We start from the raw sequence: 27,352 nt of genomic DNA on the forward strand, positions 1-27,352 counted from the left end.
GCAGGCGCAGCGGCCACGGCTCACGGGCCCAGCCGCTCCGCGGCACGTGGGATCCTCCCGGACCGGGGCACGAACCCGCGTCCCCTGCATCGGCGGGCGGACTCCCAACCGCTGCGCCACCAGGGAAGCCCACACAGGTAACTTTTTTTTTTTTTTTTTTTTTTTGCGGTACACGGGCCTCTCACTGTCGCGGCCTCTCCCGTTGCGGAGCACAGGCTCCAGACGCGCAGGCGCAGCGGCCACGGCTCACGGGCCCAGCCGCTCCGCGGCACGTGGGATCCTCCCGGACCGGGGCACGAACCCACGTCCCCTGCATCGGCGGGCGGACTCCCAACCACTGCGCCACCAGGGAAGCCCAGGTTGTTTAAAAATTTGACACGGTATCAGCCACTGTCTCTGTGCCTTTTCCACCCAGGTGTCCAGGTAGCATTTTTGACCACTTACAAATTGCCAGACTGTCTTCTTAGAGCAATATATCGCCTCACTGATAGGCCGCCCTGGGATACCCTCATTTGATATAACTACCCTGTCAGTACCCTCATTTTTACTGACTAGGAAACCAAGGCATGGAGACACCCAGGGCGCCCAAGACTCAATCCTGGGAACCTGCCACCAGCCCTTTGTTGCTGCCCTACAGGGCAGGTAGGACGCGTTGCAAAACCCACAGGGCTACCTTCCACTTCTCTGTCTGTTAAAATTCCACCGCTAATGAGCGGCCACGCCCAACAAAATATGCTTCCTCTTCAGGATGATTGGCCTCGAAGGCCGCTGTCAGGTCTCTGTTAGTCATCCTTTCCTTAACTTCCTCAGTAAAGTTGACATAAAGAAGGAAAGACGGTTCTCTCATTTCTCAGTACGCTTTTTAGTAAGTAGTCATTAAGCAGTAAGACACTTCTACTGGTCCGTGGGAGCCACTGAAGGAAGCTTAAATCAGCCTGAGTTTGGGGCCCCAGGAGGTGAGTTTAAAGCAACAGTAATTACAGGGAGACCCTGGTGGTCCCATTCAGCAGAGATGAGCAGAATTCAAACTCCACCTAAAGGTGTAGCCATCAGGCTTCAGCCAGAGAAACGGAGTCAGTGGGAGATGCACCTGAGTGACTTATCGCAAGGAATTGGGGCTGGAGAGGCCGACCAGACAGGAGGCTGCAGCTCTAAGGCGTGAGCTGAGGCCACATCCAGAGGTCACTGACGCTGCAACCAGGAATAGGGAACAGTGCATATTCTGAAGATTTTAGCAAAGTCTCAGAGTCAGTAATTGCTAAAAATTCATAAATATGGATCTGGACTCTGTGAACACCTCTGAGTGAGTGTGAGGCTCTGTTATTTTAAAAAAATAGATGGATGCCTAGAGAATGAGGATAAACAGACTTAGGTGAGGTATCTGGAATGTATCAAACATTCTAAAATTCAGCAATATAAAACTGCCCAATAGAAAAAGATGTGACTGAACAGGCTGGCCTAGAAGAGAAAACCCAGATGGGCTAGTAAAATATGAAAAGATGTTTAACCCACTAGTTCTCAGGGAATCAAAAATCACATCAATGGGATAATTTTTCATATCCATCATACTGGTAAAAATTTTACATTCTGACTATACCAACTATTGAGGAAGATGTAGAGAAGTGAGAACTCACGTTACTGTGAGTAGGAGTTTAAATAAAGAAAAATCCAGAAGAATCCAGAAAAGCTGATGACAGACATTCCCTATGACCTCGCGATTTCACTCCGAAGTTCACCCTCTAGGGAGAACCTGGTCTGAGTGCATAGGGCACATACAAAGGTTGCTCGTGTTTTATCTGAGCCTCTAACAGGTGTGCGGCGATACTTCACCGTGATTTTAGTCTGCGTTTCCCTCACACGTAATGATGCCAGGCGTTCCCTGTGTGCGTCTGCCATCTGCACGTCCTCTCAGTGAGCAGCCTGTTCTCATCTTTGCCCTTTTTCTGATTGGGTTGTTCGGTCTTGTTAGTTCCTTGTATCTCCTAAATACGGCTCCTAGTTTTGGTTTGCAGTTATTGTCAGTTTAGCTTGACTTCATTCTCTCCACAGTCTTTTGCAGGAAGAAAGTTTTTCATTTCGATGAGATCCAGTTTATTAATTTTTTTCCTTTTATGGATTGTGATTTGGGTGTGAAATGCAAGAACCTGTGTCCTAGCCTGAGTCTGGAAGATTTTCTCATTTTTTTTTTCCCCTACATGTTTTATAGTTCTACATTTTACACTGAAGTCTGTTGTCCATTTCCAGTTAATTTTGTATAAGGATCACTCCTTATACAAAATTTAGGTGGAGGGTTTGGGTTTTGTTTGGTTTTGTGCCTACCTAGGAATGTCGAATTGCTCCAGGACTGTTTGTTGAAAAGATGATCCTTCCCCCATAGAACTGCTTTTGCATCTTTGCCAAAAGTCGTGTCCCCACGTTTGTGGGGGTCCATTTCTGGTTTCCCTGATGTGCTCCCTTGATCGAGGTGTCTGTTGCTGTACCAGGGCCACACTGTGCTGATTTCTGTGGCCGGAGGGTGAACCTTACCTAATCAGGTAGTGTGAGTCCTTCTCCTTCTTTCTTTATCAAAACCCTGTTAGCTGTGCTGGCTCCTGCACTGTTCCATACATTTTAGAATAAGCTTGTTTGTGTCTACAAAACCCTTGGTGGAATATTTATAGGAATTTCATCAAATCTGTAGATGGACTTGGGGAGAATTAGCAGTTTTACCGTGTGGAGTCTTCCATGCTGTGACGAGGGGTTGTCTCTGTTTATTTAGATGTGCTTTTGCTTCTTTCATCAGTGTTTTGTAATTTTCAGTGTATAGATCCCGAATCTGTGGGGTTTTTTTTAAGAGTATACCTAAATATTTCTCTTTTTTTGAGTTGTTTTTAAATAGTGTCATGTTTTTAAGTTCAGTTTCTACATGTGTGTTGTTAGTTTACACAAATGTGGATGATTTTTGTGTGCTGACCTTGTGTCCTGCGACCTTGCCCAACTCCCTAAGTCTAGATTTTGGGGGTAGATTCCTTGTGATATCCATGCAGACCGTCATGCTACCTGTAAATGGGAAAGTGTTATTTCTTCCTTTCCAGTCTCTATCCTTTATAATTTCTTTTTCTTGTTGTGTTGCACTGGAACGTCCAGTGCTCTGTCGAATAAGAGTTGCAGGAGTGGACGTCCTTGCCTTGTTCCTGATCAGAGGGCCACTGAGTATGTTGTAGCTATAGGGTTTTGGTAGAAATTCCTCATGACATTGAGGTAGTTCCCCTCTGTTCCTAACTTGCTGAGAGGTTTTGTCATGAATGGGTGTCGGATTTTGTCAAATATTCTTTCAGTCAATTGACAGGCTCCTGTGATTTTTCCTCTTTAACCTGTTAGTATGATGGATTATACTGATTAATGTTCAAGTAAGTCGGTGTTGAACCACCCTTGCATGTCTGAAATAAATTCCACTTGGTCATGTGTATAATTTTTTTATTTGTTGCTGGATTCACTTTGCTAGTATTTTGTTGAGGATTTTTGCTTCAAAGTTCATGAGAGAGATTGGTCTGTGGTTTTCATTCTTTGTACAGTCTTTGCTGGTTTTGATATCAGGGTAATATGAGCCCCATAAAAATGAGCTGGGAAGTGTTCCCTCCTGTTCTAGTTTCTGAAAGGGTTTATGTAAAAATGACATTGATTCTTCTTTAAATGTTTGGTAGAAATTTCCAGTGAAACCATCTGGGGCTGGAGATTTCTTTGGAGGGGCATTTTCTAATTACACATACAGTTTCATTAATAGTTGTAAGATTATTCAAGTTATATATGTCATCTTGGTTGAATTTTGGTAGTTTGTGGGTTTCGAAGAATTGGTTCATTTCTTGTAAACTGTAGAATTTGTGAGTGCACTATTGTTCACAGAATCCTTTATTGTCCTCTTGCCACAGAATCTGTAGCGATAGCCCTAGTTTTATTCCTCAGTGATATTTCTGTCTTCTCTCCTTTTATGTGAGAATCTTGCTAGAGCATGATCCATTTTATTGATTTTTTTTCAGAGAACTAGCTCTTTGTTTAATTGATTTTTCTCTATTGTTTTCCTGTTTTTGGTTTCATTAGTTTCTGTTCTCATCTTTACTATTTCCTTCCTTCTACTTTCTTTGGATATATTTAGGTTTTTTTGTTTGGTTTGGTTTTTTAGTTTCCTCAGTTAGAACTTAGATTATTGATTTGAGTACCTTTCCTGTTTTCAATGTCAGCATTTTAGCCTTATAAATTTCTCTCTCAGCACTATTTTAGCTGTGCCCACGTATTTTTTTTCAAATGGTTTAAATGTTTATTGAATCGAGATTTTTTTCGGTCCAAGATCAGGTCAAAAAGTGAACAGAATGTGGAAAGGATTGGCTGGTTGATGGCTCCCAGAAAGACAGCTGAGGTTCAAGGTGTAGCTCTTCTGCCAGGCTCTGTGCGGTGTTGGGTCAGGTCTCAATACAGGTCAAAATCAAAGCAATAGCATTGAATGGAAAGCAGCCAAGTTACAGATGAATAAATACAGTATCATTCTATTTATTGAAAGATTTTAAATAAACGGAGGAACACACTACCTGTTGTGATCACACAGAGATGAAATAAATACAGAAATCACGCAAATTGGGCTATCCATCAACCTCAGGAAGCGGCGTACCTGCGTCTAGGGAAGGATGGGTTTGTATGAAGGGAAGGGAATTTGTTTTATTTCTGAAACATTTTGAGATTTTAGACAAAGAAAGGAATGTCACTTTTTTTGAGGGAAAAGGTAAGCCAGCTGTGTATTTTTTTCTATACCTTTTGTTTGTAATAATTAATCGCTTATGTTAACAATAAAGAAGCCAATGCCAAGTTTGGGGGGAAGACACTAAAGAAGATGAAATGATGTAAAAGCTGGGAAGCTTAATAGCCTCAAAGAAGACCTGGAAGTAGGTTGGGGTGAAGTTACTAAAATTAGGTAAAAGCAAGAGCAAAGAAAAAGAGTTGGGGAACTTCTCTTGTCCCCATTATCATTTGTAAACGGGGTACAAACAAGGAAAACGAGAAGTGGAGTTAAGTAGGATGATCTTAGAAGAAGGGCTGTGCCCTGTGAACCAGCCGAGGGCTGAGATTTCGGGGGGGTGGCAGGGGTAGGTGGGCGCCGCTCCTGGCCCTGCACTCAGCCTGTGAATTCAACTTGCGGGTCCGCTGTCTTTCTCTTAAGAACCATTTACATCTGCATAAACATGAAGGACGTGAGGGGGCACGAGCGCATTGGGACCCAGCTGGTTTTCCTTCTTTGCTGCCTGAATTTTTCCTTAGTCCCTCATGTGCGTAAGTTTGGCTTCTAAGTACCATCCAGCGTGTTTTCAATAGAGGTCAGCAAACCAGGGCCTCCCTTCTCACTCCTCCGCCCGGTGGGAGAGCTGGCCCTGGACACGTCCGCAAGTCCACAGGTCCCTCTCCTGTGGGCACCGGACAGCCCCCCCGGCCCAGGGGGGCCTCTGCTCCCTTCCACTCACCCCCTCCAGACTCGCAGTGTCGGCACCAATGTCTGCAGGCCAGCGACTGGTCTGCAGGGGCCACCGGCCACAGGGAAGTGCAAGGACGCTGTGGTGGCCAAGGAAAGGTCTGTAACTGATTTCCTGGAGAATTATTTCACTTTCTTTAAGAGGGAGGGGATTAACATTCAGCTCACCCTTTTTCCAAGGTAAGAGAAGGAAAATGAGGTTTTATGCACAGTAAGCGATTAACCAAATTTCATGCTTCGTTCTATATTAGAGATTAATATACAGAGCGTGGAAAGACGGGTCCCGGAGGCAGCTGAGGGCCTGGAAGGTGGTCACCTCGACACACTCACTCACACACACACACACACATACACACACACACACACACACACACACACACACGTGCTCATGGCTGGAGTCCGCACGTGTCGGCTGGTGTGGGGTTGACAGCCCTGCATGTTAGGGCAGCATCTTGTACAGTGAGAACTACCCCTCCTCCGCCGAATGTAATTATGCCTGAGGGTTTAATCCTCTGAACTTCTCAACCCAAGAGTTTATTTCCATGTGGTGTGTCTGTTGTTTCAAACATGCATATATGTATACATATATATATATAATGATGTATCTAAAACCCACTAAGAAGCCTAACTAATCTCTCCCACCACTCAGACAGACGTATTTTCTTTCTTTCTCTCTTTATGGTTTTCAGTTTCTTTCTTTTTTTAAAATTGAAGTAGAGTTGATTTACAGTGTTGTGTTAGTTTCTGGTGCACAGAAAAGTGATTCAGTTATACATATATAGATATATTCTTTTTCAGATTCTTTTCCCTTATAGGTTATTAAAAAATATTGGGCTTCCCTGGTGGCGCAGTGGTTGGGAGTCCGCCTGCCGATGCAGGGGACGCGGGTTCGTGCCCCGGTCTGGGAGGATCCCACATGCCGCGGAGCGGCTGGGCCCGTGAGCCGTGGCCGCTGAGCCTGCGCGTCCGGAGCCTGTGCTCCGCAATGGGAGAGGCCACGGCAGTGAGAGGCCCGCGTACCGCAAAAAAAAAAAAAAAAATATTGAGTAGAGTTCCCTGTGCTACACAGTAGGGCCTTGTTGTTTACCTGTTTTAGATAGTCATGGGTATCTGCTCATCCTAAACTCCTAATTTATCTCCCCACCACCCTCTTTCCCCTTTGGTAACTGTAAGTTTGTTTTCTGTCTGTGAGTCTGTTTGCAGACAGACTCATTTTCTAAAAGGACACAGAATAAATGCAGCGATCACGTCTGGGCAGGCCCTGTCCGCATCCTGGGGTAAGACGGTCTGTCCAGAAGGTGGAGGCCCTCCTGCCCAAACGCTGGGGAGCCAGGTGAGGTCTGTTCCCCAGCAACCCTCTGAATGGAAGGACATCCTCACCCTGTCACAGGCGAGGAAACGTGAGTTCTCAGCACTCAGCAGATCTGGGGGTTCGTGTGAAGCCCAGGGCGTCCTCTGCCCTGTCCAGCGGCACGTGTGACGGCCAGCGAGGCCCACCCTGTGCTCCTGAGCTCTCAGAGCACATTTCCAAACTCAGTCGTCCCGCACCCGTGTCAGCCTGCACTGTCTCGAGTCAGCGTCCCAAGGGTGGGGGGACGTTGGGCCCCAGCCAGCCCCAGGCCTTGTCCCCAAGCTGGTCGTGAGTGCTGGGGACCAGTCAGAAACCAGGGGCTTTCTTTTATTATTATTATTATTATTATTTTTATTTTTGGCTGCACTGGGTCCTCGTTGCTGAATGCGGGCTTTTCTCTAGTTGCGGCGAGCGGGGGCTACTCTTCGTTGCGGTGCGCGGGCTTCTCATTGCGGTGGCTTCTCTTGTTGCGGAGCACGGGCTCTAGGCGCGTGGGCTTCAGTAGTTGTGGCTCGCGGGCTCAGTAGTTGTGGAGCACGTGCTCAGTAGTTGTGGCGCACAGGCTTAGTTGCTCCGCGGCATGTGGGATCTTCCCGGACCAGGGCTGGAACCCGCGTCCCCTGCATTGGCAGGCGGATTCTTAAGCACTGCGCCACCAGGGAAGCCCCAGGGGCTTTTGTTTTGAAATGAGCTCCTTTTTAAAGGAAAGAATTGGTATGAAAAGATGCAAGAACGGCGTTTCTCTTAGTGGTGATGTGATGCCACACATCAAAACTGATGCTGGTTTTGAAAAGGGGTCAGTGGCTTACAGCTGGTGACCAGGGCGGTGACGCCCTCCAGGGTGTGAGGGAGCTTCTCTGAGGCCCCAAACCGCAGCTTTTTACAGGAAATGAGTTTCTGCTCAGAGCTCCTCGGCAGTTGTTCTCCTTGGTCTGTGACGTAAATTTTGAAATGCACAGAGTTGCAAGAGCCGTTCAGTATGTTTTACTGAACACACTGGTTTTTAGCATCACGCTGATTCTGGTTACACAGTAGTTAGGCTTGGGTTTGGTTTGTACCTCCCCCCTGTTAAAACCATCTAGAAAACAGTGCCTGGCATTGATGCTTATTCTGAAAGTGAGTTGACTTGGTTGCCTTTTACATCAGGTTTTGCTCTAATCGGTGGCCAGCATTCAGTGCTGACCACCCTGACGGCAGCTCTGAGCGACCCCCAGGGGGTGCCAGGCCGTGCCCCGCGCCCTGCAGGCGACATCTGCGTGCTGCGGGTTCCGTGGCGGCCCAGGGTCCCCGCCGGTGAGGGCTGCAGCCCAGCTCAGAGACCCCCGGCGTCTGCCCGGCCCCGTGACCAGCGGCTCCCCGGCTGCAGTGAGGCTTCCTATGAGTCATGGCTGGAGAGGCGGGCAGAGCCCCTAGGGTGACATGCCTCGCTGTCATTTGGTTTTCTGAAACGTTTATTCCAGAGAGTGACTCCTGCAGTCAGATTTCCCTTTGTTTCATGGGACCTGGGGGCGGCAGGGTGGAAGCAGGTGGGGGTTTGAATTTTGTCAGAGGGTGGGGAGCCGGGGCGCCCCATCCTCGATGTTTTGAGTAAAGAGAGGGCTTGTGCTGGCCTTGTTCACCACTGATAGCAGCGCCCACGAGTGTCGGGCGACAGAGGCTCTCCCCCCAGGCCGCATCCGACCCGCCCGCCCCTGCAGCTAGCAGCCTCTGTCGCCGCAGCCCTGCGGGCAGGAGCAAAAAGCCAGGTGCGAGAACGTTCCTCCAGTAAAGGTGGGCAGATGCACGGCCTCGCCTACACCAGCCGCCAGACTAACCAGCGAGGAAGGAACGCTCAGGCGGCGCTCACCTCCGTCCGGAGTCTGATTGGGTACCTGCCCGAATCAGTGTCGACGGCTGGGGGGCAGGATACCCAGCGCCCCAGCAAAGTGTGTGCCGTGGCCAGCGCCTGGCCCCGAGCCTTCCATGGGCTGTGGACCAGGATGACGCCTAACGAGCCCCCGGCGGTCTGCCAGCCCCCTGCCTGCATGTTGTCCAGGATTCTCATTAAATGCAGAGTCCTAGGCCCGGGCTCTGGACGCCACACCACAGCCTCGGGGCCCAGGCCCACGAATGTGTCATCTAATGAGCTCCACGTGATGAGGACCACTGCTCACTGAAAGACAGAAATGGGTGAGGAGTGCCTGACGTGGGTCTTGGTGACACACATTTACCTGAACGCGCCTGCACGCGCTCACAAACATCCGCTTTAACACGATCAAGAAGTTATATTTCACTGATAAACTGACTTTATGTTTGAAGAATGACTCATGGAAAATAACGTTCTATACTGATGATATGTTCTTATTTTAAAATTATTTTTATTTTTAAATTAATTAGTTAATTTTTATGATTGGCTGTGTTGGGTTTTCGTTGCTGCTCGCGGGTTTTCTCCAGTTGCGGCGAGCGGGGGCTACTCTTGGTCGCGGTGCGCGGGCTCCTCATCGCTGTGGCTTCTCTTGTTGCGGAGCACGGGCTCTAGGCACGCGGGCTTCAGTAGCTGTGGCTCGCGGGCTCAGTAGTTGTGGCTCGAGGGCTCTAGAGCGCAGGCGCGGTAGTTGTGGCTCAGGGGCCATACGGTACTTGTTTTTCTCTTTGTGACTTACTTCATTCTGTATTATCATTTGTTTTTTTTGTTTTTTATCATTTGTTTTTGATACCCCATTTAGAGGACGACATTCTCTTTCCTGCCTGTGAGCGCTAGCATATCTGACAAGGAATATTTAGGGATATGCGTTGTCTCCATCCTGGTTCTTGGTTAGTTGGAACCTAACATTTTTGCTTAAACTTGCTTTGAAAGCAAAAAAAGTACAGAGCTGTGTGGCAGGCTTCCCAAATAGAGCAAACGCACAATTGATGCTGTAAAATTCTCATTCTCTGGGATAGGCAGAAGGTCACACCCGCCTTTCCTGTGCACCCACATACAACAGACGCGTCTGGGGCCCTGAAAGCGCCGTATAGCGGTAGTGGGGAGCTCAGGGGTCCACAGATAGGGTTCCCAAGGCCCCGCATTTGCTCAACACACTGCAAGAGGTATAAGCAAAACTCAGGTTTCCCGATGAGGAGGCTGTGCCGGCCGAGGGGAGGGGACTCAGTAGCTGCTTCTAATCTCCCAGCAGCCCCGGGCCTCCCCTGCCGCCTGTCTGGGAATTCTCTGGGCTCTTCCCGGAATTCCTGGCTGGGGTTAGGGAGAGGATGCACGGCTCTTCCAGGGCTGTTCCCTCACCGTTTCCAGGATGCCCGCCTTCCCCACACGGCTTTTCACAGCAGCAGCTCTGTTCTCGGGTTCTGATCACGTTTAGTTTATAAGGGGTTAAATGTTCCATTCCGCACTTACGTTCTGGGACAGGTAAATACGTTTTCCTCGCCTCACGTCATCTGTGTGGCGCTCGGGGTGGTGTGTGTTGCGTCCCCGGGTGGCGGCTTCCACTGACCCTAATCACCGCCATCCGGCTGATGCACACGTGAGAGTCTGAATTTTGCCGAAGTCGCTTGCCCACGTCCGTCCTTCAGCAACCAGGAGAACATGGGACATGATTTATTCAGCTCTCTGTGTTGCCTTACAAGACCAGATAAAGCAGGAACTTAATAAAATAAACGAAAATGACTCTCGTATGTTAGGAGCTAGGTTTCTCTTGGTGTGGTAGGAGGGCAGGGTGTGCTTTGGTTGTTTTTATTCTGGTTCTTTCGGATGTCTGAAAACGTGATCGCCTCGGACTAGCTGAGACCAGGGATTTATGAGCTGCAATCCCCAGCTGCCGTTGTCTCCCTAGAAATAGAAGGAGGATAAATTATATTTCAGAGTCAGGCCTAATGCATCTCTACCTTCGATGCATCATTTTATACAGCTCTACGGAAGGTGCTGTCCCTTTTAAAAGGCAGACAATGATTCTTTTATTCCGTCATTATCTCTGTATGTCAAGACTTATTTTTAGGAGAGAAGGCTTTAAGCCAGATATTAAAAGCTAGCCTGGGATTTCCTTGGTGGTCCGGTGGTTGAGACTCCACCCTTCCACTTCAAGGAGCCTGGGTTTGTTCCCCAATTGGGGAACTAAGCTCCCTCATGCTGTGTGGTTCGGCAAAAAAAAAAAAAAAAAAAAAAAAAAAAAAAAAGCTAGCCTTATTCATTTCAGACGTTATTTGGAAATTGTTATGTGAAAGGAAGGGGGACATAGAGGTGCTGACCTGGCAGACAGCCTTTCTGAAAAGGCAGTGAAATGCCGTGTTTAAAGCCACATTACATAATAGTCCTAACACTATTTACAGAGATATTTTTTACATAGAATTAGCAACACCAAAATAAAATGTGGGATGGGAAATTAAAGTAAATTTTAATGTGAAGGTAGATTAAAACCTGGACAAATTTTCACACCCTTTTTAAAAAAAATTTATTTATTTTTGGTTGCTTGGGTCTTCCTTGCTGTGTTCAGGCTTTCTCTAGTTGCAGCAAGCGGGGGCTTCTCTTCGTTGCGGTGTGTGGGCTTCTCATTGCGGTGGCTTCTCTTGTCGTGGAGCACGGGCTCTAGGCGCGCGGGCTCAGTAGTTGTGGCTCAGGGGCTCTAGAGCGCAGGCTCAGTAGCTGTGGCACACAGGCTTAGTTGCTCCGTGGCATGTGGGATCTTCTCAGACCGGGGCACGAACCCGTGTCCCCTGCATCGGCAGGCGGATTCTCAACCACTGCGCCACCAGGGAAGCCCATTGGCAGGCGGATTCTTAACCACTGTGCCACCAGGGAAGCCCTCACACCCCTTTTTTAAAAACCACATTTGTTCACGAAGGTAGAAAAGGTCCCAGGTGTCGTTTCTGTGTGGGCTCATGTGGTACAATCTTCACAGAGTCCGAAATCTCTGAGACTTAACTTCATTTGCTTTCATGACTTGTGCTGAAGAAGAGTTTGAAAAATGTTCCCTGGACTCAATACAGAGTTTGCTCCTGACCTCTTTCCAAGGAGCTGCCCTTAGTTACCGTAACACCCGTGATCCAGTGGGGCTCTGAAGGGTGGTTCAGGTCCCACTATTTCCCTGTCTTTTTCTTAGATTAACCTTCCCAGACACTCTCTCTGGAGTTTTCTGCACAGAGCTTGTGTGAGTTTCGTGACTAATTACAGATGTTCTAGGGTACGTGATGGAGACCCCGGGAAGGCTGGTATAGAAACGCAGAGAGGAAAGAGGCAGGGGCTGTTCATTCATCCCTCAAAGCAGGCGGAGCCCAGACCCAAGTTGGTGCCCGTGGGCTTCATGAAAGAAAGAAAAAAACACCAGGCCGAGGTCTCTGCACAGCGGGGGCCTGGCTGTCTGTGGAGACCCCGTGCCTATAGCCTGTCTGCACTGCTGCCCTGGCTGGTAACCAGGGTAACCGAAGGGCCAGGCGCTGCACCAGATGCCACCCTGGGTTCAGAGGTTTCTATTCCAGCCTTTGGACGCAGCTTGCATTCGAGTGTAATTCGAAATCAGCGCTTTGAAAAGGTAATTAATTCATTAAGAGCCGCCCTCCCCCGCTGCCGCACGCATCTATCCATACGTGCCTTGTCTCCACGTATTTTAACTCAGGCTTGTTGTAACTGGTCACTCATGTGCTGAGCGCAGATCCTTGCTCGTTTGATCACAGGTCTTCCTGCCTTCACGACGGATCCCCTGGCCGCCCAGGGAGGGTCTGCATTTGCCCTTAACGGCGGGTGCCCTTGGCGGGGGGGGGGTGGGGGGGGGGGATGGGGTGCGTGCAGCGAAGGCTGCTGGTCCAGCCTCCTCAGGGCCGGTTCTGGTGTCTGGCGCTCGGGCGTCCCACCCTCCTGTCTGTGTGCTGCTCTCCTGGGCTCCTGGCCTTGGAGGCTTCAGCCCAAAGTGAGGGAAGGCGGGGCAGCCCCTGTCCGCCGCCCTCCCAGCTCTGCACCCAACGCAGGCCTCTCACTGTTGTGGCCTCTCCCGTTGCGGAGCACAGACTCCGGACGCGCAGGCTCAGCAGCCACGGCTCACGGGCCCAGCCGCTCCGCGGCACGTGGGATCCTCCCGGACCGGGGCACGAACCCGCGTCCCCCGCGTCAGCAGGCGGACCCTCAACCACTGCGCCACCAGGGAAGCCCTGCACTTCCCTTTTTTTTTTTTTTTTTTTTTTTTTTTTTGCGGTATGCGGGCCTCTCACTGTTGTGGCCTCTCCCGTTGCGGAGCACAGGCTCCGGACGCGCAGGCGCAGCGGCCGTGGCTCACGGGCTTAGCCGCTCTGCGGCATGTGGGATCCTCCCGGACCAGGGCACGAACCCGTGTCTCCTGCATCGGCAGGCGGACTCTCAACCACTGCGCCACCAGGGAAGCCCTGCACTTCCCTTTTGTGGTGTCCTTGGTTCCTTCTGCGAAGGGCCTCTGTTCCCTGGGGCCCCGGCCCCTGGAGAGGCCCTCGGCCCCCTCAGCCCCTGCGCTCTCCTCTTACACCGGTCCTGACCGCCACGCCACCTCCCCGGTGCATACCTGGCTCTGGTCGGAGGGGACGCCTCGATCCAGGGGTCGGTCTGGTGGTCTCAACCCCACGTGTGCTCCGTGCGTGTGCGTGTGTGTCTGGGCACACGCGGCTTGCGGGGGAGGGAATGACTTCGGGACTTTATTCTGCTTCTCCCATTCGCTTCACGGGTGTTTACTGAGCACCTACTACGCACCAGTCAGTGGGGTGGGTGCTGGGGACACAGCGGTGGACGAGTCACGGGCCCCACCTGTGGTGCCTTCATCCCCGGCGCGCTCCGCGGGACGGCAGTTCCAGCGGGGGAGGGGATTGCGGAGAGGGTGGCTCAGGACCGGGCGCAGCGAGGGTCGGGCCCTGCCCGGGGCGGGGGGCAGTGTTCTCAGGGCTGCAGGAGAGACCCTGCAAGGTCGAGGGGAGGCTGGGGTGAGCCGGACAACTTCTCTGAGTTCCTGCAGGTCCCCCCCCCAGCCCCCGCTCCTCTCGGGGGTGGGGACAGAGCAGGGCCGCAGGGCCAGGGGCCCCAGGCAGGCGGCGTGCTCGGTGGATTTTGCTCCCCCCACTTCGGGGGCCTCTCCTGACCCAGTGTGCGCTGGTGACATGTGCTGCCCTGAGGACGGGCCTCTGGGGACCAACCTGCTCTGACGGTCCTCACCCCCTCCCCCTCCGAGAAGGGTGGGGACAGAGGGTGCCAGCTTAGAGGAGGCTTCTCTCCGGGAGGAGAGTCTCTTCCAGGAGGGTGTGGACGCAGAAGACGGGTGTGTGTGCGTGTGTGCGTGTGTGTGTGCGTGCATGCGTGCGTGTGTGCGTGGTTGCATCAGTGCACGTTGTGCGTGCTGGAACCCAGCTCCTCCCCTGCGCGCGCCGCATCAGGTAACGCGTCTGGTCCTGTCTTGTTTGGATCCGGACCCCAGCTTCGGGAACCCAGATGTCCGCGTGTCTGACACGATGCGGTGCGGCAGCGTCTCTTAAGCTCCCGGGGTTACAGGTGTGAGGCACCCACAGCATCCCTGTAGCAGTAGGTGCAGCCACCCCCGGCCCCGCCCCAGGCCCCTCGCTTCCCCAGGAGGACGGCAGCGCCGGTGAGCCGTCCAGGGCCGCCCGGCTGCCTGTGGCAGGGGAGACCAGGACTCAGCCTTCCTGCCCGAATGCCCCACTTCCATCACCCTTTTTGGTCCTTTAAGTCGGTCCTGCACTGTCTTTGAATGTTACCACCCCTAAGCATCAAGTAAGAAGTTGTTTATCCACAGATGCCATGCTTTGGGGGGAGTATGAGTGATGAGGACACTTTATTATAGTTTCAGCGCGGTCACAGTTTATCCGATAAGCACAATATTGTGAATATTCTCCGCCAGATGTTTTCATTTATTTCCTATAAAAGGCATTCTGGATAATTTTTTTTTTTTTGATAATCTTGATTTTGATGGGGAAATAAAATCATGAGGTCTCCACCTTGTGGCAGTAAAGCCTTGCCTTCTGAACGGGTACTGACCTATTTTAGGCCTTCAAGAGACCACTGGGAGACTAAAAAGTCTGCAGAAGCCAGGTGGAAAGTTCAGGGCCAGACTGCAAGCTTGCCGGCAGCCTCGTGTTCATCACACACGCTGTGCTCTGTGATGTTTGTTGTTTTCCTATTGAAAAGAGGTTTAACGTTACGATGCATCCCTATAATGCACCATTGTTTACCGTTGCTCTGCGGTGGTTTCCACATCAGAGGGAATGAGGTTCAAAGACTCCGTGCAGTCCTGTTAGTGTCTTTCGGGGCATCAGGAAGTACATTAAGACGTGTGAAATAAAGAAGCTGCTGCCCCTCTATCCTTTCCATGCAGCTCTGTTCCTTAACAAATCCAAGACTGAATGCATCCGGAGTCCTTCTTCTGGAGAAATTAAGTGCCCTGCCCAGGTCACCGGGTCAGCTCGTGGCCGACCTTGAACCAGTGACTGTGAACTTGTGTTGCCCAGTCTTTCTGAACCTCCCGAGTTTCACTGACTGTAAAACAACGAGCATCCTAACAGCACCCACCTCAGCCTGGCGGGGGCGGGCTAGGAGGCTGGACTTCTGAAAAGGTCACGTCCCGCCTGGCGCGGAGGAAGGACCGTCACACTGGCCACCCTCTGAGGCCTCCAGTCGAGCCCTTTCCATCGAGTGGTGCTCTCTTGGGACGTGTCTCCCTCCCTTTGCTTTAGCTGTCATTGTCGCCTGCTCCCATCCTGCATCTTCTGCAATGTCACACGCCCATGTGACGATGCAGGACCTGTTAGATCAGCTCTGAGCCCTGTGCCTCGGGGCACCATGATGCGGGGGGGTGACCACGCATGCGTTGTTTTCCCTGATCAGCACCCGGAAGGTTCTGGAAGGAGGTCACCTGAGAAAATGGTGCCAGATGGGAGATGGCCCCTCTCCTGTGGTGATCTGAAGTTGGAGAGTTGAGATCAACAATTCCAGGAGTCAGATGTCCTCTGTGTTTTCAGGCAGATCAGGATCATTTTAGTCAAGACTCAGGCTGTAGCTCTTTTGGCCGCAGGCCACATGCCAACCTGTAGTCTGAGCCAATGCGTTCCTTCCCCGAGCACAGCTCTCAGGAGCCGGCATGCCTGACGCCAGGGAACGTGTGAGCAGCTCTGGAGGTGGATTAAAATACACGGAGTTCAACACGCCTTCTGCCCTCCGATCACTGGCCCCCAATGCTCGCGTTTCCTCTGCTACCAGCGACAGTGTCCTGGTTGTGGGCACACGGGGACCTGTAATAGTGGCACACGTGACCCCCATTGCAGGCGGTTAATAAAATATTAACCAGTCATTTTCACAACCCCTCCTGGGATTAACATTGGCCGAAACCTCAGAGCCAGCGGGAGAGAGATGACAGGAAGGGGCTTGCCCTCGGCACCGCTGGGACCCGAGCTCTGGGACTTTCTCTCCGAAGGCCCTGACTGCTGGGCCTCCCGGTGGGCGGCGTGTGCAGGGCGTGGCCGGTGGGACCCAGCCTTCATGCCCATGACTGAGTTAGGCCACCAGGACTGGGCTCTTGCCAGGTGGCCCACCTGGCGAGGGAAGGGGGTGCCCTGCGTCCGAGCATCAGGAAGCCTGTCTCCATGTGACTGCAGGCCTGGCGGGCCAGGGTTACCCAGCGCCCCAGCTTCCCGGGACCTTCTGTTTTTACCCGGAGAACTTCCTCTCTCCTTTCAAGAGCTATAACATGCTACCTAAATTGTAGACTTGTGTGAATGTATTAACAAGAAATTCTAAAAGTTAATCTGACTTAAGCAGTAATGAACTACTGTTTGATCTGCTTCTTTCCTTCAAGGAAACGCTTTGTTGTAATTGAGAGAGGCGATGTTATAGCAACACTAGGAGCCGGAACTCCAGAACGTCATTTGCTGCTCATTTTGGTAATGGCTTTATCTACAAAGCCAGCCGATGCCCCGAGGACCAGGCTCAAGGGACCACAGTCAGACTCCAACCAACTCCATCCGTCTGCAGTTCTGTAATTTTCTTTCTGAATGATTTTTGATAACTTTAAGGCAGCGTTCTTCTGCACTGTAAATCTGATACGCCTGGGGAAAACAAAGGATGGTGATAACTAGCTTATGAATATTATGTGATAACCCAAAGCAAAAATTCCCGTCCCCCAAAATCTAGAGGCCGATTTCTTCTGACACTTTCCATGTGAGTCCAGATTGGGTGTTTGGGTCTGTTTGTAAACGCCGCCAGGACACCAGCGCAGTCTGGGGTCCTGAGGACTGTTGAGGGGCCAGATCCCACCTCATTGTCTTGGAGAAGCTTTTTCTAGGATAGACATAGACTTCTGAAGTGAACTTCTGCCCCGTCCTTCTCAGCACGTTATGAGCTATCTTAGTCCACTCAGGCTGCTGTAACAGGACACCACAGGCCGGGGCCGTGTAAACAACAGACATTCATTTCTCACGGCTCTGGAGGTGCGGGTCCAAGATCAGGTGCCGGCAGATTCCGTGTCTGGTGGGAACGCAGTTCCTGGATCCCAGCCAGCATCTCTGCACTGTGTCCTCACATGGGGAAGGGGTGGTTTGCTTTCAGAGAATGGTGATAAGGTCTGTGAGGTACATTGGGTGGGACGGGAAAGCAGACTCTTTCTTCAGGTTCAATGTCGAGATTGCCGTATCGACCGACCGGTGAACTGTGGCGTGTGACGTGCGTGGTCTGTGTGCTGTAAGCCAGAGGGCGGCAGGGGGTTGGGGGAGAGCCTGAGGGTCTCCGAGGTCCGCTGTCACATGCGTTCCTGAAACTCAGTGTGACTTCTTAAGCTTCCCACCCCGTTCCAGTCGTAAAATGGTCTTTCTTTTCGTCTTGTGCACATGCGTGTGTGTGTGTGTTTATTTTGGGGGTGGTTGCTTTGGTGATGTTGGTAGCTGTTTACTATGTTCTGAGCACAGAGTGTTACAAGAATGTTTTGGACCTGAGAAATAAAAATGATTGTCTACAGAAACCAGGCGTAATCGCTTGGGCCCTGGCGGAGAGAGAAGGAGGCCGAAGAAAAGGGGCCGGTGGGGGAGCAGGAGGAGCGAGAGAAGCAGAAGGAGGTTGCTGATCATTTAGCCTCATCCTTGTCTCCCAGGTCCTTGTTTTATCTTCCATGCGAGTTCCTTGCTCTTTCACATTTGCGCTCTGTGTTTTGTTTAAAGGTCAAAGAAGCAGAGGCACACCATCTGTCCTTCCAGCTCTGTGCTACCCCCGCCCGCCTTTTAGGGCTGGTGGCATCAGTTTGGTCTCTGCGCGGAGGATGGGCGGGGCCCACGGCCCGTGACAAACCATGCCCGCCACGGAAGGGCGGCCCGGAGGAAGCGATCGGCCGCCAGTTGTGGGTTCCCTGGCTGGTCTGGGGGGTGGGGAGATAGTACCCTTCAGCAGCTCAGCAGCAGGTTCTTTCTGTCTCGCATTTAGTGGCTCCCAGGAAGGAAATGAGGGTTCCCCTTTGCAATGTTCACCGTCTCCTGTTGCATTACCTTGTTCAGTTATTCCATTCCAGGGACACCACCCTGTCTCACTCCCTGGATCAGTCAAACTCTCCAGGTTCCCCTCGGCTCAGAGGTTAAAGCAGCCCTTTCTGGCTGGTGCAGATCCACAGGCGTCTCTGTCTTACCGTTGATTGTTCTAGAAGGTATGGTTAGGCCACCTCCAAACATAAACCATGCTCGTAAGTGCCTGGTGGTTCCTCAGCCGACCCTGGCAGTTGGTATATTTCATCCCCAGGGACCCACGAAGCCCCTTCAGCATGTAATTCACCAGTAACCAGAGGCCGAGAGCCATGTGGGTCCAGCTAAGGGGTTAAGTACAAAGTGTAACAGTAGTAATGACAGTAAAGTTCATTTACCTTTAAAGCCTCGTAAAAAGCTCCAACCGCTTTAAGGGTTAATGGCAAAGTACATGGGATTTTGAAAACATTGCTTTAGTGATTTGCAGAAGCAGAGAAGCAGAAGTTACCACCCTGGTGGTAGCAGAATTTTAATTCTGCTACCAAAAGTGTACGTCAGTCCACCTCCTGGCTGGGATTACTGTACATGGATTCAGTGGGTAGATGTTAAAACACTAAGGGTGGGCTCAGGGCTCCTGCCATTTCTCACCTGACCCGCCTCTGTGACCCAGGGTGACCTCAGCCCCTGGATCCTTCTCAGCCCCTCCCCACAAATGCCATCCCGCTGGTGTGTGTACTGTCAATATTCACACATACACAAGTGCAAACAGGATAGAGAAAAAAATTACTCTACGCTACCGTCCGTGAAAAATTGCACCCGAGACAGATGAGAAAGACAAATTGCCCTCTGGCTCTCTACTGATCATGAAGCAATATATTAATTAAACATTTTTATTACAAGAAAGTTGAACTTTGACAGTTACGATAACTGTGGCTGATTAGCTCTTCGGGATCGTAGTTAACTCCTTATTCGTCTCATTCTGCGGTTGGTTGGTACTTTATGTAACATACAAGCCATTCTCTAAGGAAGGGAAGAGAAGGCCCTTATGTTGTCGATGGGTTGTCAGCGGCCAGGGGATTTCGAGTCTGTTACCTTATTGAATGCCTCAATATGAATGAATGCACTGCAGGTATTATCTGATTTTACAGATGAGAAGTCAGAAGCTCGGAGAACTAAATTTCTAAGCTCTTCAGTAAATAGTAATTGGCAGGCATGGAATTAAAACCCAGATAATTCCTTGCATACACTTTTCACCAGCTGTTATGGCAAGACATTAGGCAGGAAATTAAGAAAGTCGCTGTCATTTTCCTTATTAAACTTGTGTATCCACGTACAGGTGTTTATGAAGAATAAGTTATCCTAATGCGGCTATTTTCTCAAGGCTGCTTGTTAGAGCAAAGCCTTCTCTTTATCATGTTGATTAATAATCTAGAAATGGGTGACATCGTAGAGCTACTGGAACACTTTCTTCCACGTAAGACATATTCATGATGTAAAAAACGTCCAGCTGATCCCTATTATTACCTATGATATATTCCTAGAGGCGGTGTTATATTCATAGCTAGATGAGTCTTCTAAACTTTACTTTCTCAACTGTAAAATGGGAATAAAGCATACAGGGTTATTCCTGTAATTCCGTAACTCAAGGGATAAAGCAAATCGCTGTAAAACTAACCCTGTATCTCCATAAAAACATTAAGTTTAGGGTTGCTTTTAGGAACATGGGTGCTGAGCAGGAAAAAAAAAAACAGACTCTTGTACAATCTACAGAACCTGATGAAGCCAAAGCCTAAAGAACTCTAAGTCTGTGAGAACAGTACACCTGTGACCGTTTCCTAGAACATGGACATAAATACAGCCAGACAGGTTGGTTCCTAACGAGCCCAGACGTACAGTGAGTGCAGACACCACGATGAGCCCCGCCCCGTCACGCGTGTGACCCCGCGGGTTACCGCCCGGACGCTCCTCCCGGCCCAGAGGTCAGCACCGCCCACGGTGATCCCCTCCCATTTCCGAGGGTTTGGGGAGGCGGTAGGATGCCTTGGGGGCCGCAGCTACTGAGCAGCTATCTAGGGAGACTTGAATTGAGGCCTTCTCTCTCCCCACAATCAACCTGCTGAGACAGAGATTTCACGATACCCCCCCCCCCCGTTGCCTGTGAAAATGCACCCAAAGGTACTGGAGGAATAGCCAGCTTAGCCTGTTAGTGTCTGCGGCCTCCTCCGGGTCTCGAGTCTGCGCCTCACTTTTCCCTTCGCGCCGCCCATCCCCCACCCACTCCAGTCTGGAAACAGGAGAAGTCACGCTGCTTCCTGTGCGGCCATCTCTGATGGAGCAGGAGCGTTGCTGACGGGCTCGTGTAGGACGTCACCTCTGGGGTCCTCAGGCACCGGTGTTCTCACCCCTTTCTCCTCTCTTGACCTGGGAGTTTGAGAGTGGATGTCCACACATAGGGGAGCCCACATAAAGGTCTCTGCAATAGGCGTGCAATCATAGATAGCTAGATGGCTAGAAGATGTTTTCTCAGCTGATCACCACCCACCCTGGGGACCCTGTGCAAGGGATGAGAAAGGCAGGAGCCGTCAGCCCGAGAGCTCACCCCGACCCCACCCTTGACCCCAGCCCTGACCCTTGACCCCCAACCTTGACCCTAACCCTGACCCCACCCTTGACCCCAGCCCTGACCCTTGACCCCCAACCTTGACCCTAACCCTGACCCCACCCTTGACCCCAACCCTGACCCCAACCCTGACCCTACCTTTGACCCCAACCCTGACCAGCCCCTACTTCATTCTCACTGCAGCACAGTGAAGGAGCTTTTATTGCTTCCGCTTGACAGGAAACTGAGGTTCAGAGAAGTGGAGTGACTTGCCCCGGGTCCCCCCGCAGCAGCCTGGATTGGGACCGAGGTCTCATCTGCTGTGTTCACTCTAGAAGCCAGGACCTCCAGTGGAAAGCAGGTGGTTAAAGTGCCCAGAGCAAGGTGTTTTCACCTCCATGCCCCCAGCATGTCAGCTTCGCCATTCACACACACTCCTCTCCACCCAGCGTGGGTTTTATCTGAGACTCCTTCACACTGTCCCCCAAAGTGACACGAGTGGGCTTAGCTGCATTAGGGGCGCGTTGTTGAAAACAGATCCAAGCAGCTGAGGCTGGACTGCGTTCCAGTGAACCTGGGTGGCTGACCTGCACTCACGTGCTTAGTTTTTACTGCCCCCCCCCCCCGCCCACCAATAACACGAAGTACGGATGGTCATGAAAACATTATGGAAGTTTTCAGTAATCCCAGTGGCTGTTACGAAATCACATCTGGGATTGAATTTCAACCCGAGGAGTATAGGGCAGGCCCAATACAACCTAAAGTCTGTCCTAAAGGCTCCCAGCCCTGGCCCTCCACTTCCCCTCCCACCACTCTCCTGTCTTATTATTTCACGAAAAGCTTCTTAATAACCTGGAGATGCTTCAGGGCCAGCCTGAGCTCCAGGAGCATTCCACATGAATTTTCCTCTTGCTCTCTCTATTTGGTTAATAGCAAAAAATGAAATGAAATAAAGATGACCCCCAAATGTCCAGCCCTTCTGTCTGCAGATGGTTCTTTTCAGCTTACTGTGGAGGCCAGCTGCCAGGGCCGCCTTCTGTAACCCAACCCTCCCGTCTCTCCACGGCGGAATGGGGCAGAGTTACCCAAACAAGTGCACCGACCCTCATTTTCACTACAGGACTATGCCGTGCACCTCAAGTACTGAAGATCCCTCTAATGCGGGGCTCCAATCTGAGAACCGTCACTTTGTTTTTCTTGTCTTTCTCTTCCTGCCGGTGCGCAAATCGTGCATTTAAGGCTAGAATCTGCCTACTCGAAATGACACATAAATTCTCATTCTGTTAATCTGAGGAGGGAAAAAAAAGTCTGTACACACTCAAAAGTCTGACCAGACTTTTGTTATTTCAATCTATTCTGTGTCCAGCAGTCTTGAGTTTTTTTAATAGTGATTAAAATAGTTCATGAACAGTCTTCCCAAGTATACCCTAAAGTTGCGCTTTGAGGCGTGATACAGTTCTGATCAGAGCACAGTGGCTTGGAAGACGCGTCCCCTCTCCAAGGAGCAGTGCAAGCGTCTTGTGATTAGATCTGCTGTGCCTCAAAGCCCTTGCTCCAAGATCAGCTCTCCTGTTGTCCGCAAGCAACCCCCCTGAATATTCACACGTCCCACGCTATTTCGATTTAGGTTAAATCCGTAGAGATTTGTTTTCTGGAAGGGAGGACCATTGTGTTGGTATTTGCCTAATACCTGCAGGGGAGGTGACTGAGGAGGGTGAGAATGAGATGGAAATGGGATGCTGGGCTTGAGATACTGTCCAGGTGAGAACAGAGATGGTAGCGTGTGCTTCTCTATGTGGGGGCTGGAAAACCCCAAGAGTCCAAGCTGTCAACTTGAAAAGAAGTTATCTATTTTTGCCTGTGTTTAGTTTCAAATACACCAATTCTTTTTTTTTTTTTGGAGGTAGCTTTTATTTTATTTATATATATATATTTTTTATTGGAGTATAGTTGATTTACAATGTTGTGTGAGTTTCAGATGTACAGCACAGTGATTCAGTTTTATATGTACATATATTTTTTTCCAGATTCTTTTCCCTTATAGGTTATTACAAAATACTGAGTAGAGTTCCCTGTGCTGTACAGTACATCCTTGTTTGTTCTCTGTTTTAGATATAGTGTATAGTGTGTATATGCTAATCCCAACCTCCTAATTTATCTTTCCCCAATCAAATACACCAATTCTTCTTTCTTAAGCAGGGATGTTTGATGCATTGTTATCCTGTGTATTACATACGCAGTGCAAGTTAGCAGTACTTACTCAGAACCCCGCGTGGGATCACAGAGAGATCGCAGTCCAGAGTGACCCCCTCTCCTCCCAGAGTTCAGACCGTCGTCCTGCCCAGAGAACGTGCGGTCCTGTTCTCCAACTGCAGTCCAGACCCCGAGAGGACAAAATCAAGCCCCCTCTTCCCGTTTTTGTGCCCACTCTTATCAAGTAAACCACCATATGTGCCCCAAAGCCTCCATTTTCCCAGTGAGGTTACCCCAGAGAGGTATTTTGGGGGGTGGTCCCATGTAAGTAAACTGGGAAGGTGGATGATAGAATCGCACTGAATACTGAAATCATCTGCAAAGGTCGACTTGCATCTTTAAAAGCATACATTTTATTTTTTTAAGCATAGATTTTATTTTTTAATTTAAAATGCTTCATAGCTGAAAAATGCTAACCATCATCTGACGATGCAGGGTTCCCACAAACCTTCAATTTATAAAGTATGCAATAGCCACAAAGAGCAATAAAGCAAAGCACGATACAACCAGGTCTGCCCGTATACAATACAGGATCGCTAACTACAGTCACCATTTAGAAGCATACATGTTCAAGTATTGGCTTTTTCACCGTCATGCCATGATACATGGCGTATTCACACAAGTCTTCCAAGTCCGCAGTGTTTTTACCAGCACTAGAACCACGTCTTTGATTCACCAGAGCACGGAATCCCCACTTCGATCCAAGGCGTCTGAAGTACGGCACTTTTTAGCATCTCCCTCTGCGTGGGGCTCTGGTCCAGTTTCCATTTACAAAATACGAAGGCGGGAAGGGTTTCCACTCCTCAGGTGCTTGGTCTCCGCCAGGTAACAACGCACGGTACCCCACACACTGGGAGGTGATGCTATAAGGCGCCATCACTCCTGTTCTCACCCATTTGCCCGGGGAAGGGCATGGGTATCCTTTGTAGGCACCGGGGAGTCACCCAGTGATATGCGGGACTTCGGGAAAATTCAGATACCGGGCAATGCCTTCTTTGCAAAAGAGTGCCTTTGGGGAAACAAAACGTGCCTTTCATCAGGCATGTGTAATATTTTAGAAATCCTTCCCGCGGGCTTCCCTGGTGGCGCAGCGGTTGGGAGTCCGCCCGCCGATGCAGGGGACACGGGTTCGTGCCCAGGTCCGGGAAGATCCCACGTGCCGCGGAGCGGCTGGGCCTGTGAGCCATGGCCGCTGAGCCTGCGCGCCCGGAGCCTGTGCTCCGCAACGGGAGAGGCCACAGCAGTGAGAGGCCCGCGTATCACACACACACACAAAAAAGGAAATCCTTCCCATTTTTAGAAGGCAATTCATTTTGTTACCTTTCAAGGAGAGCCACTCCTTGTTCAGCAGGGAGCTACTACTCACACGTTCTTTGAAAAGGATACATCGTGGATAATTGAATTTTGCAACGGCCCTTAGAGACAGGTCACCTGCAGCCAGCTGACAGGTGTACGGTGATGGTGCAAGTGGTCCTCGTGGTTCATGCAGGTCCAGGGATGCGTGTGCGATGAGGGAATCTGTGTGGAATGAGTTTGGCTAAATTCTTCAGTTTTGTGCCTTTCTGGAGGAAAAACAATAAATTTGCTGCTAAAGTTTGGGTTAGAAAATACAAATGAGGAACATGTGCTTTTTTAAATCCAACTTTATCTTCCTGACAAATTCTGCGGATTCTTGGAATGCTTGTCCGATAAGCAAGCCTTGGTCGGGTCTTGCTGTTTCTGTGCTCACACGATTCCTGAAGCATCAAGCTTATTTTTATTTCTAGGAGCGTCGGCACTTTTCAGCATCTCTGTTCCTCTTGTTACTGAACACGAGGTGTACCTCCGTCTGTCCATCTGGACGTGTGCACGGTCTGTGAGATCTCTGGAGATGAGTTCATCTTCTTTATGGATGAGGAAACACACTGAACAGTGTTTGTCACTGGACAGAATCCGGGTTTGGGCAGCCGTCCCGCTTTCTAGCTTTTCGCCAGGGCTCAGAGGACAGGGACACTCACTCATGAGACTTCGGGTGCCTCTTGGGTTTGGGGCTTTCATTTTCTTTTCTCAGAAATGGGTATAGCATGTGGAACGGGATCGTGCTGATTGCAAAATAGCGTAGAAAACTCTGAAAGTACCAGTTTCAAGGCTAACGGCCTCTCTTTGTCTTTCAGCAGCTGAAGACCTCCACGGCTCAGGATGGGGAACCACGCAGGGAAGCGAGACTTAGGTGCCGAGAAGGGAAATAAGGTAAGAAGTGAGCTGTGGCTCAAAAATCCTGCAAACGCACAAACCCTCCTCAGGTACCCTGTGGCGACCAGGGGTTTTCCGCTAAAACCATTGGCTTTGTTATCCTCCTACCTTGGAAACTTCTAGGGCTTAGAACGCTAGTCCTCAGCACACAGGCCAAGACCCGAATTCCTCGGCCAGGACTCCAGGCCCCCTACGATCTCCCCGTGACGGGCCTTTCCGGTGCCATCCGGCCCGACGTCCCTTCCTCCACCGCCATCATAGGGAGTTTGGAAGATACAGGAGAGCAAACAGGGAAAATGCAAGTAAAAATCATCCAGATCCCTCCAGCGACTCAGAATGAATCTTCTGTGTATTTCTAGCCTCGCGTCCTCCCCTTTCCACCTTATTCCACGGACGTCAGCTTCCCCCGTGCGATGGTGATTCTCTGCGTCACCTTTGATTCCCCCAGAGCGAATGGGAAGGTGGTTCTCCGCCTGTTTCCCCCTGAGTCACTCAAACCGATGAGCCGTTGCCAGGGCACCTGCCGGCCTCCCTCTCGGCCCACCGAAGAATCATTTCAGGTTGTGAGGAAATAGGCCTGATGTTGTGCGTTGAACTGTGAATGCGCCCTCACTTGCAGGGGGGGAAGGTTAATGATTGCAGTTCTTTGGCCCTTTAACTCAAGACAAGCGGCAGTTCATCAGCGTGTCACAGTGCTGAGGACGGACCCCCGCCGGCCCGCGCGCGCGCGCACTGAACGACCGCCGGCTTGAATGACAGACACACTTGAGCCCCAAGACCTCTTTGCTGACGTTCTGTGCTTTGGGTTTTATCTAATAATAATGAACTCTGCAGCCGTGGGTCCTTCTCTGATCTGTACCTGGACTCAATTTCCGTGTCAGCCAGGTGGGTAATTTTCCATAATTTGCTTTCAAGCCACTCATGTAAATCAGTGATTACGTACTGTTTTTGTTCATATCTTATCTTAAAGTGTTTTAAACGCTTGAGAGAAAACATTGTTTTATCTAAAACAATGTTATGGAGTTTCTTCCCTAATGATGTCAGGCCCAAGGTCAGCTAGAAGGGGTTTACCTTTTTATAATGTTATTATTGATTTGGAATTCTCCTCTCCTTGTTGAAAGGAGGACCAGTTTTCTAAGTGTGTAAAGCGTTCCAGTGAGTGTTGAATGGGGAGTCACGCGGTGTTTTCTATAACTCGCGCGTGAACTGTATGTGTTACTGGTAATCTCCCTGTGCAGACACTGGTAACTCTGAGCCGTGACTGTGTTCGGTTACGCTAAAGGCCGTGGGTCCGGTGGCATCTGCACCAGGAGGACAGAGTCTCAGCTGAGAGTGAAAGTGGAGAAACAGCTCTTCTCAGAGAGCCCCATCCTGTTAGCACGCGGTATTTTAAGGCACTGCGGATTTAAGTGACTGATTTGCAAGTCTGCTCCTGGAAGCCTCTCTGTGGCTTGCGGTGTCTTTCCTGTTGTTGGACGTTGTAAAGCACCAAAACATAGTTCTCACTGGTTTATTTTTACCAACGCCAGATTCCTGAGCGGTAGTACAGCCATAGTGACGCTTCTGTCTTCTGAATGCTAATTTTTAACATTCTGATGATTTTTTTTTTGAAATTGGGCGTTTAAGACCACTGGTTCCTGTAGGGAGTTGTTACAAGCAACAGCTCTCTTCTTTTCATTGTTTGTCACTTGACGGAAAATATCTGAGGCCTTGTGGAGGGAGTGCTCTGGGGCAGCGGTCCCCAACCTTTTCGGCCCCAGGGGCCGGTTTCGTGGAAGACAGTTTTTCCCCGGGGGTGGGGTACGGGGGGGTTCAGGCGGTGATGACGGGGAGCGATGGGGAGGCGCAGATGAAGCTTCGCTCGCTCTCCCGCGCTCGCCTGCTGCTGTACGGCCGGTTCCTATCAAGCTGCGCTGCCGGCCTGCGGCCCCGGCGGCTTGGGGACCCGTGCCCTGTGGTGCTGCGTGGAGCATCGGCTTAAACCCGAATA

General features: G+C 50.5%; 1 protein-coding gene and 1 long non-coding RNA gene across 9 annotated transcripts in view; one reads left to right on the forward strand and one right to left on the reverse strand.

The window, feature by feature from the left end:
• Positions 1–27,352, forward strand: part of MBP (myelin basic protein) — a 111,994-nt gene that overhangs the window by 2,306 nt on the left and 82,336 nt on the right. For 5 of the 8 annotated variants that reach the window (XM_067015273.1, XM_067015271.1, XM_067015274.1 and 2 more), the window contains exon 2: positions 25,287–25,359. In XM_067015273.1, coding sequence (XP_066871374.1) covers positions 25,309–25,359 — 51 coding nt within the window. In that variant the 5' untranslated portion in view covers positions 25,287–25,308. Of the gene's footprint in view, positions 1–25,283; positions 25,360–27,352 lie in introns of all 8 variants that reach the window. The other 3 variants (XM_067015276.1, XM_067015272.1, XM_059039827.2) reach the window with 1 other exon arrangement.
• LOC136792711 (uncharacterized) lies at positions 19,153–21,404 on the reverse strand. The gene is made up of 2 exons (XR_010836931.1): positions 21,077–21,404; positions 19,153–20,751 (listed from the first exon to the last, which is right to left on the reverse strand). It is a non-coding gene; the product is annotated as an uncharacterized lncRNA (long non-coding RNA).

This window comes from Kogia breviceps, chromosome 15 (assembly GCF_026419965.1).
Source record: "Kogia breviceps isolate mKogBre1 chromosome 15, mKogBre1 haplotype 1, whole genome shotgun sequence".
NCBI classification, from domain to species: Eukaryota; Metazoa; Chordata; class Mammalia; order Artiodactyla; family Physeteridae; genus Kogia; species Kogia breviceps.